Below are 10,739 nucleotides of genomic sequence, written 5' to 3' on the forward strand. Positions count from 1 at the left end.
CAACAGTCTGAGGTGTTTCACACAAAACGATAAATCACATTTTCAGATTTTCACAGACAGGAAACAGCACAGAGTTTATGTGCTGAGGGGTTTAGAGTCAGGCCCACACGTGGAGTCAGATCGAGATGGTCCTCAGAGACTCCAGGTGGAGGACGGAAACGAAAGTGTTGTAGGAGAGTGCTGAAGAAGATGAAAAGCTCCATTTTAGCCAGACCCTCTCCCAGGCAAATCCTGCGACCTGTGAGAGACAGAAAAGGAAAAGTGTTATCTTCAAAGAAGAGAACAGCCTTAAGAAAGCTCCTTTCACTCACCAGCAGAAAATGGCAAGAAAGCCTCTCGTTTGACAAACTTTCCATCTTTGTCCAGAAAGTGAGCAGGATAAAAGTTGAGTGGCTTCTCCCACTCGGTCTCATCATAGAGGACAGAGGTCAAAAGAGGATAGACAGTTGTACCCTGCAGATGAGGCAGGAGTTTAAATATGTTTCTGACGTTCTACTCTTGCAGAAGTCAGGTGAGTCGGACCTTCTCGATGAAGAAACCTTGCAAAGTGACATCTTGGCTGGTTTTGTGAGGAAGTGCCATGGGGACGATGTTGGCTAGTCTCTGAGTCTCGTGGATGACAGCATCTGTGAAGGGAAGGCTCTTCCTGTCTTCAACTTGAACCTGACGAGATCCTATCACCCTGCGCAGCTCCTCCTGGACCTGGTCTAGTAGAGGAAAGTAGGTTTTTCAGCCAAATGAAATGTGTGTCTTTTTTTTTTTTCTTTACAGTTGTGTGGTTGTAAAGTATCTTACCTTGTATGAGTGGATACTTTGCCATCAGCAGGAGCCCCCATCTCAGAGTAGTTGCCGTTGTGTCAGTGCCAGCATTAAAGAGATTCATAACTGTGGACATCAGGTTTTCATCATGGAAGTGTACGTTGGTCCCAGATTTCTGTAGGTTGAGATTAGTTACATCATTTATTCACAAATATCCGTGTTAGATTCCATTCCTGCCGGTAAACCAAAAGAGTTTTAGAGGCCCCTGTTCAACTCATCCTCCTAGTAGACCCGGGTCAGTAGAGCTGTGATTTTAAAGGTATAGAGCCATTTATTGATTTAGATATCATGTATTTCAGGCCAGATGGGCTCTGGAGTCTTTACAGAAACCAAGAGTCTGATCCCTGAACACTGGCAGGAACACCACTTTTTAACAGGAAGAATTCTTCAGCAGGACCAGGATCAAGTGGGGGGAGCTTTCTACTAATAGAGGGATGGTAAAGGAGGAGAAGACAGGACAGACAGAAAAGGAGAAGGACACATACAGAATATATTTAGAGACATTAGTTATAAATATTATGAAGAACCTGAGCAGCTCAGTTGGTAAGAGATCAGTATACAATTATGAGTGGGGAGAAAGATGGATCATTCTGAGTCAGACTGATGTGCTCTGATATTGGTCGTGAAAAAAGGTCTCCTGGAGAAACGGATTATGTTAATGTGACCTTGTGTCAGGGGTTCATAACCTGTTAAAGAACAAATGATCTGGCGTTGTATGGCATTTACTGGAAAGGCACTAAGATCATGTTTAATCCATTAGAACGGCCAAGTCATGCTTTAAATCTATTTCCACTGAAGACAGTCTTTCGTGTTTTATTGGATGGGGAAAAGCCTCCTAACCTCCAGAATTTGCTGTCGGGCCAGAAAAGAATCCACAAAGCTTCTGCACATCTGTGGGTTCAGCATCTCCTTTGCAGCAGCAAACAACTGTAAATTCTGTTTCTTGTTGGCGGCGAACAAACTTTGGAATAACTTTTTGTTGTTTACCAGTGGACCAATCCATGGAAACAAGTCGTATACCTGTTAGAAGAGCATTTCAAATGAAATCATTTCATAACCATCTTAACATCTTCTCTATTTCATCATCATGTTACCAGGACTGAGGGGGAGCCAGAGATTTGAATCAATGTGTTGGTCCGATCCACCAAGGACGTAAATTCAGGGTCATCGTATTCAAACCTGTTGCCGTACACCATGGAACAGATTATGTTAGAGACTGCGTAGTTGATAGGGTGCGTTGTATCAAATGGTTCTCCTGAAACCAAGGAAGCAGAAAATAGTTTCCATTTTCAGATATCTGGTCTTTTTTCCCTTTTATTTAAGTCAGACGCATTAATATTTAACCAATAATGATCAAAAAGCCTCTGACCTTTCCATTTCTTCAACTCTTCCATGAGATAGCTGCACTCCTCTATAATTTTATTCTCACATGCCTTTTTCCCAATTCCAAAGTCTCTCAGATTTGTCAAAGCAAAGCGTCTCATTTCTTTCCATGATTCTCCGTTGGACCACAAAACCCCTGAGATTAAAATATTTCCAGTAAGAAACAACAGTTAGCTAAGTATTTACAGTTGTGGATCTTTTACTTACCATGTTCATGGTTAGCATTTTGCACCAGCATGATTGGATCTCTTTCACCAAACTCCTCAGCATGGTCAATGAGTGCCTCTTTCACTGTCTTGTATCCGGCTAGAACCACCACTTTTTTGGGTCCCAAATAGACGGTGAAGACTGATCCGTATGTCTTAGAAAGCTGTGAGCAATGACAGGGTTTGAAACTGTGATCAAGAATGAAGAACAAGAGAATCTCCTCACCTTCATCAGAGTGTTGTAGGGTCTCTTAAGGTCGAACTGCAGCAGATTGCCAAGGATGGGAAGTGGTTTTGGCCCTGGAGGACATTTTCTGTCCTTAGAACTGAAACTCACAGAAGAGATGAAGTAGGCAAACAGTAGGAGAGCCAGAGCTCCCAGCAAGGAGACAGAGCTGGAAGCTTGTAGGAAAAGATCAACAATCCCCATCTGATCTCTTGTTTGTGTGAAGTCCAGTCTGGTGTGGCTTCTATCTTATAGTCCAACCCAAATAGGTTTCCCCTCCCACAGCCTCATAGTATGTCCAGTAATTCAGTACGTAAGTAAGAGGTAAGATGTCCTGTTCTGCTCAGCAGGGGGCGATGGTGATTGTTGTGGACATCTTAAATGAAAGATGACTGTGTGACAATAATCATCCTCCAGCCATCAGGGCTGTTTGTTTATCACCACCTCTATGGTAAACGACAGGATGAAACATTAACACAGCCGTGTGTTTGACTGAGTGACTCAGCAGTTTAGTGTCCACAAGGTCAACTTCTTGGCTTCTTGTTATCAGGTTTGACCGGAGGAAGCTTGACATACGTGTGTACGTACAATGAATGCAGAAAAATCTAAAAACTGTCCCGTTCTCTCCTGCCCTGTTTGGGTCTTCTCCTCAAGTATAGGATCTTTTGGTTCCTTCACTACTACACTGATCTCCTGTTAGTTTACAACATCTAAAGTATCTAGTCATTTTCAAGGGTAGCCAGATCCAAGTAAAAGTCTGAATGTCCACCTACATGTTGAAGCCACACAGTACTGAGGATGAGGCTCTGATGGTTCTGCTGCTTTGAGGCATCTAGATGTTACAGGAGGAGAAACAGTCACAGTCTTTTAATAATGTAGCTTTTTTTTGGGGGGGGGGGGGTCAATCTGTAGGAGAAGAACCTCAAGGAAATGTTTATGAGCTTATAGTTCAAAGGTGTGTGTGCGTGTGTGTGGGTGTGTGTGTGTGTGTGTGAGATAAATTATGGGATAGCGTTTGTTCAAAGGTTTAATGATTTGATTCTCTTATAAAGTTTAATGTCGAGCTGATAGCAGCCAGATCGATCGCTTTGTTGTGTTGGACTTGGGTTGCAGCCAGTATGTACAAATGCAGAGGGAATGCAGTTCAAGGGCCCTGGAGTCTTTAGATATGGTCTATGTTGGTTCCTGTTGGAAAAGGGTTCTTTCAAGAAAGGAACTCCTACTTAAACGTTCTCTGCTCACTCTGGTCAGATGATCTCAACCATGGAGAATCTTCAAAAATGCAACAGCGTGGAGGTCTGATGTTGGGGGCCAGGTTGTAGAGTCTGCTGTGGTGAGGGCAAGTCCATCTTGGATCACAGGCAGTCATATAATGTCTGTTTGCTCCTCAGTAATCCTCAGCCTCATTCTTTGGGTATCGATGCAGGTTGGAAAAATGGATAAGCAAGTTAAGGTTTTATAGTAGTTGCAAATAAGATGGTTTTCTTTCTTCAACTGTAGTTGTGTCTTAAGCTTTATTTGCATCAAAGTCCTGGCAGCAGTTTTGTTGATAAAGTAATCATTTTTTTGTTAGTGGGATTAAAGATGCCCTGCTGGACTTGAAAATCCTCCACAGCACCCAGAAGCAACTTCTGAGTAAGATAATAGCATCATCACAACAAAGCAACATCAAGAGTTTGTCATGGGACGGTGGATCTGTTCTATCAGTCCAACATCCTGACCTTATCTGGGGCTCTGCAAGTATTTATGGATAGCAAAAGTGACCTATGTGTGAAAAACATTACGTTCCTTTTTTTTGCTGATTTAAGTTTTTGAGCCATAACTACTCGGGAATTATTTGGTCCAGCAGGGATTCTTGGAGTGCAAAGAGGCCCATATGTGGATCTCATATGTGGACAAGATTACTGAAGTATCAATACCTTCGTGGGCAATTTAAGAATTTCAAAGGTGAATAAATACTTCAGCAATGTTTTCAATGGAGAAAAGAATTATCTGGCTGATATGTCTTTTTTAAGGAGAACCCTTTGATCCAACCAACCCTATTAAGTATTCGGTCTCAAACGTCTGACATCTCTGGTGGATCAAACAAACTTGAACGTCTATCTGTTGGGGACAGCATTGGTACAGGCGTCCTCACCTACAGGTGACTCTTAAAACATGGAGATTATCCTTCTCATCTCTGTACTCTGCAGAAGGGTAGAATTACCCAGAGACACTTTCATGATGAAAAGCTGATGATGACAGTTAGCAGCCATTTGGCTGCTGGAACACATCTGGACACATATACTGCACTCAGACAGGAACCCTTGGTTATGGCCAAATAGCCAGAGGTCCAGAGTAAAACTGATGACTGTGCACAGCCTTCTCAGATAGACTCCATCTTTGTGGCTCCCATTTCTCTGAACCCATTTTCAGGCATCAGGTCTTAAAACATGGAGATGCAGGACACAGAAGCACCTGCCATTAACCGAGGCCATCATCCACAAGACTCCGAGCCTCAGCAGCATCGTCCCTGTGTGGTTCCATCCATCCATCCATCCATCCACCCATCCACCCATCCATCCATCCATCCATCCATCCATCCATCCATCCATCCATCCATCCATCCATCCATCCATCCATCCATCCACCCACCCATCCACCCATCCATCCATCCATCCATCCATCCATCCATCCTCCAGTTTATAGCTTCTGCTGTTCTCAGTTTGTTCTGAGGTGTTCCTACCTGGATGCTCTGTCACACCCGTCTCTAGGTCTGAGGTCTTGTCCTGGAGAAGGTTAGTCAGAATGAAGGCTTTTCATTTTTCATTGTGATCCTCCTGCAACACTTATGTTTCTCTTCTTCTCCTGTACTCATGGAGGAGGATTTGGAACTGAAAACAGTGTTGGGCTCCATTCTCAACCCCATAAACTGTGTGCTGTTTGTTGGACGTGAACGCTGATTTATTGCTGCAAAATCACCCTAAGGGGGTACGTTCACCACCAGGGGGTACTTCACCCCTTTCTGGAGCAAAGTTAGACCAATTTAGTCTAGTTTATCTGATCTAGTTTTGTGCTGGGTTTAATCATGCTCTATATAGGTGCATATCCAGATGTTACAACTACAAATAAAGACTTCCAATAACTTCTTATCACATAAGGGACTGATGTGTGGCCAGTGAGTACAAGTGTCAAAAATCACATGGGGCTTTTAATTATCAACTAAACTAATCCTTGTGGAAGAAAGGAGTTCTAGATAAACTCTTCAACGATGATTAAAAATAAACATATAGCTGCTTCAGCATGAATGCAGCGAAATGATGAACTAGGGAGCATCACCAACAGGTAGGATAACCTTTTTATTTGATGAATATTGTTAAAGTAGATGCTGATGAGGTGAGTGAAGAACTTCCATCTTTTCATTTACTGACCTGTGAAAGAGTTGAAGACACAAGAGGAGCAGTGAAGTGACACCTCACACTTTACTCACACTTTAGATGTGGGTAGGGTATTGCAATCAGAATTGTCTCCTGTACGTAGAGGTGAGTGCTTGCTTACCGCCGTGTCTGCTGACTGTGACAGTGACGCCAACGAGCAGGATCAGTCCCACAACTCTGGACCAGCCGTAGAGCACAGTCAAGGCTTCAGAACCTGCCCAGAGATCTAAACACAGCAGTTATCTGTTAATACAAGTAGTATAATCTCATTGATAATGTTCCACCTGTAAGTCTGACTGATCTCATTCACATTGGAATCCAAAATGGCCACGGGCACACTTGTTTTAGTCATTTGTTTTAGTCTTAGGGAAAGGATTTTAAAGTGCTTTTCTCACCACACTGCTTGTTAAGGACCTGCGAACGAGGAGTTACCACAGGTAGTCTACCTGCCACTGTTGTCTTGTGAGTGTCTCAGTGCAACAAATTCCAGTTTCAAGATCCCAGTGGGACACTTTCATGCTGTAATCTTGTTGGATTCTAACCCCCTTTCTGGTCTTTGGTCTGTCTCTTGGTTCTGGATTCCTGGGTCACCCTAACCCAGGCCCGCTTTTGGGGACTTTTGGTATACCTGATGAATTCAGACCAGATCAGTCTCAGATCTGGATATTTCCATCAATGTTAGACGCCCCTCACTTTGAATTCTTGGCATTAAACATTTCACAAGCAGGCTTTTTTTTTTTGCACAAGCTGTCTAGATGATGAGTTAGCCTGGAATTTTTGTATGATTAATTCTCAAGTTAATCAGTAAACATGCTCCCTTACACAAGTTTAGGATAAAGGTGTGAAATAATCCCCAGTTTTCCACTTAATTGGAAACCTTCTCAAAAAAAAAAGATCATGCCTTGACCAGAGCACAGCACAAAGTCCTTAAATCTTGAAATCCACATTGTCCTCCCGCTGCTAAAAGAAGGCGAATCCCCGACCGTAAGTAAACACTGTGAACGTCATGCTAAGCTGGTACCCCCTTCTCTGGGTGTCAGTCAACACAGATTAGAAGAAGCTGGTCCTCAACAACCTTATTGACTTGGCTCCTGCCTATGTGTGTAGCTTTCTTCAGAGAACTGAAGGCCCATCAGAAACCTCACGATCAAACTACATTTTGTATTTGTCTGATCCTCATGCTCGAACTGATGCTGTGCTCTTGCTGCTAACGCTGGTCAGGTCAGCTACTCGCAGAGCTGCATGGACGGTCACCTGTATCAGGAAGTGTAGACCACCTCTGTCTTCATGTAGTTGTTCTCATCTAGCAGCTGGCAGGTGTAATTGGTGCTGTGGAGTGTCTGGCGTGTCACATTGAGGAAGGAGGAACAGTCCCCCTGGACGTCAGCCTGGTGTCCTTCACTTTCACCGTGCAGTACAGCTCCTGTCTCGTTCACCAAGCGGATGCTGATTAGCAGGACAGGGTCCCAGATCAGCAGGTCTCCACAGAGAACACTGTAGTTGGACTTCTTCATCCTCCCATGGAACTGGATGCTCTGAGACTGACAGAACAGAATGTTGTTATCCACACAAAATCACTGTTTCTCTCCTTTAAGGAGAAAAATGTGGACAGAAATGGAAAGAACTAAACCAGGTGGTCTCATACAATGTTGGACATAAGTGAGGAACACAGACATGACCCCAACACAGGTCCAAACACACATGGACTTCATCTTTCCACATTCTGACAAATGAAAGTTAACACCACTCATCAAGAGTCCGATTTACAATTGTAAGAACTGAAAAAAGCATCTTATTTCACCATTTTTCTAACAGCATACAACTACTGATAATGCTTCATATCCAATCAGCATTCCTCTTTCAATTACACTCACAAACCAACACAAACATATACACAGGAACATATTTGTCCTATAAAGAACTTTCTTTTATAGCTATGGATAGAGCACCCATCTTGTGTTTTAAAAAATTCATATATACTGTAAACAAATTGTGCAAACGTGCAGAGATGTGTGCAGCACAAATTAAATTTTTACCAACAGTAAAAATTAATGTTATTTTTCCAATTCTGGTGCTTCAATACATTTTAATAAAGTTTGCCTATTAAAATGAGCCAGCACTGCAGCTAGAAAGCACCTGCCAGCCTGCGTACGCCCCCTTGAGGTGAGCCAGAGTCCTGCCGGCCTCACCTGCTGACTTTTCTCTGCACTTTATTGTGCGATCAGCAGGAATAGTTCTCTCACACATGCATAAAAGACATTAAATAGACTGCAGAAAGTCATGGTGTATAACGACTATTTCTGTAAAGTTCATGCTGAGGAACAAAAACTGGCACGCGTCATGCAACCCAGTTTTGGATCGTGCAGTCAGACGTGAGGCACAATTCGCCCCCCCCCTGGGGGTTTCCGCCCTGGATTTGATCAGAAAAACTCAAATTCGGCAATTTTTACTCAATAAAATGGCAGACATGTGTAGTCATGCTCCAAATGCATTTCGAACACATATCAGTGGAAAATATCAATATCTATTTATGTACACTTTCTTTTTTGGTTAGGTGAGTCACTGCCTCCCCTGACCGAAGGTCACTGAGTTTAGAGCAGGGGCACAATCTGGGTGCATGCTGGCGACGGCGACGTGAGTGACGATGAGAGAAGCTCAGCTTTGTGCAAATGAGCGAGTAGCGACGCGACCTCGGCGACAGCCAATTACCGGTGATCCGATTTTCTCCGGAGCATAATACCCTCAATCTTTTAATATAGAGACGCAAAAAGTAGATATAATCCCTACAAGAAGGTAACAGAAATGTGAGGAGATATCTGATAAGTTGTAGGCAACTTTAGTTACAAGTAAAGAAGTGCAAAGTACACGCTAAAGTGACAGGGTGAGAGGAAGTGGCTGTGGTGTTGATGATCTGAAGAGGTCAACTTGAATTAGCCTCACTTTTGAGGACGCTCATGAAGGTCAAATGATACCCGTCCTGTCCACACATATAGAGCCCAGCGTCCTCGACAGCGATGCTTCTGATCACCAAAGAGCAGTTGGGATCCAGACTCATCCTGGAGGCTTGGGGCAACCTCTTGACCACCTTCCCCAAGCTCACCACTGTGGTGTAATGGCCATCTGTCTTAAAGTACCAGGCTGTGCCAGAGCAGGCGGTGGTGGTGGAGGAGGGTGAGGTGCCACAGGGCAGCAACGCGGTACTTCCAGCTCCGCTGTAGACATGAGGCAAATCTCCACTAATGCCTGAAAAAAAAAACCATTTTACTCACCGAAACATGATCCGATCCTCCACAGTCGACACACACAACGGATGCGTTTCCATTGTTATACGGAAAATGTGTTTTAGGCCGTCAGACCATTCTTCTGTCATAGGACAAATTGATCCTTCGAGATCAATTTGTCCTATATAGAAGATAGAATCAAACCCAGACGCACCTTCAAAGTGAAGCACCAGCATCAGACCTGTTGCCAGGGGGAACATTTCCAGTCACTTTTCCTGCCTGATCGGTGCAGCAGCATCCAACTAGGGGAGTCAGGAGGGATCCTTCAGCTTACACAACCCTCAGACCTCCTTGCAGCAGAACATCTTCTGTTCTAAAGAAATGTTTGAACTTCCGTTCTGCAAAATCAGCTCGTAAAAACCACGAAAAAGGAAGCGGCCCCCCAGAGATTCAAAATTAAATTAGTTCAAGGATCTCCAGGAAGTTGAGTTCACGCTCAGGTGGCACGAGTGTGTCCTCAAGGACAAGTGGGAGCAGCCTGGAGGACCAGGTCTAGAGAAGGTGATGGTGTCCACAGCAAGAGGTAGGGGAGATCACAACAGACCTGTCAAAGAAAAGAGGATCTGCATTTCCACCCACATCTACAAAGAGACCTTAAATCCTTAAAGACTTGTGATATCGTTTATATATTAACGCTGCTTCAGGAAGGGTTAGGTGGCTGAAGAACATCTGATAAACATCAGGTTCAATATTATGCCCTCGTCTTTGCTGGTGAAACGCTGATTTGATCTGCTTCTGTGGTTCCTGGCCATAATGATGCTATCCTGTTATTTCCTGAACGCTCAACAGATGAAAACATGTTGACTCAAAACCAGGCGGAGATGAACTACTAAACATGTGAAATGACTTTAGTTGTTACATGAAGTCAGTTTAATCACAATCAGTCATAAAACACAGATCATATTTATTCAGATGGACACAAACGGGAGCTACAAGCTGGCAAAAGTTGGAAAAACATGCTTAGAATTGAAACCACAAGGGACATGCTCATCAGCAACATGGTCTCCTGTGCCTGATGGTGGCGCTGTGCTCCTCTCACGCTGCCATCAGCAAACGGTGTGTGGCTTTAGTGTTAGCATCAGCTACACGTCTAGCTTTCAAAGTTGTGCATCATGAACTCTGATTGGGTTTGTGCAGGAGTTCATTGGTCTGGTCAATCAGGGATACACAGCACAACAACATCCCAACGAGTCTGGACAATAAAGAACACTGCTAACAAATCTTCAGTCACATATATTAAGCTCACGTTCCTCCAAACCACAAACATATTCCCTGTTAAGAGAATGATGTCCGATGCTGGTCTGACTGGAATGTGAGCATGCAAACATGGGTGGTCCGTGTTGACAGAGCTCTCCACACAGAGCATTTCTGAGGAGCTTTAAAGAGTAACTACACCCCCAGGATCTGG

The 10,739-nt window shown here is 43.7% G+C and overlaps 1 protein-coding gene across 1 annotated transcript; it reads right to left on the minus strand.

Annotated features, from left to right (window-relative positions):
- On the minus strand, positions 1 to 2,853 carry LOC115252954 (cytochrome P450 2K1-like). The gene is made up of 9 exons (XM_029849585.1): positions 2,635 to 2,853; positions 2,410 to 2,572; positions 2,189 to 2,338; positions 1,914 to 2,074; positions 1,660 to 1,839; positions 796 to 934; positions 523 to 707; positions 312 to 453; positions 1 to 238 (listed from the first exon to the last, which is right to left on the minus strand). Exons 1-9 carry the CDS (start codon positions 2,836 to 2,838, stop codon positions 51 to 53), a joined length of 1,512 nt encoding a protein of 503 aa, XP_029705445.1. The 5' UTR covers positions 2,839 to 2,853; the 3' UTR covers positions 1 to 50.
- Between the last annotated feature and the right edge of the window lie 7,886 nt (positions 2,854 to 10,739).

The sequence above is a fragment of the Takifugu rubripes genome, chromosome 16 (genome assembly GCF_901000725.2).
Source record: "Takifugu rubripes chromosome 16, fTakRub1.2, whole genome shotgun sequence".
NCBI lineage: Eukaryota > Metazoa > Chordata > Actinopteri > Tetraodontiformes > Tetraodontidae > Takifugu > Takifugu rubripes.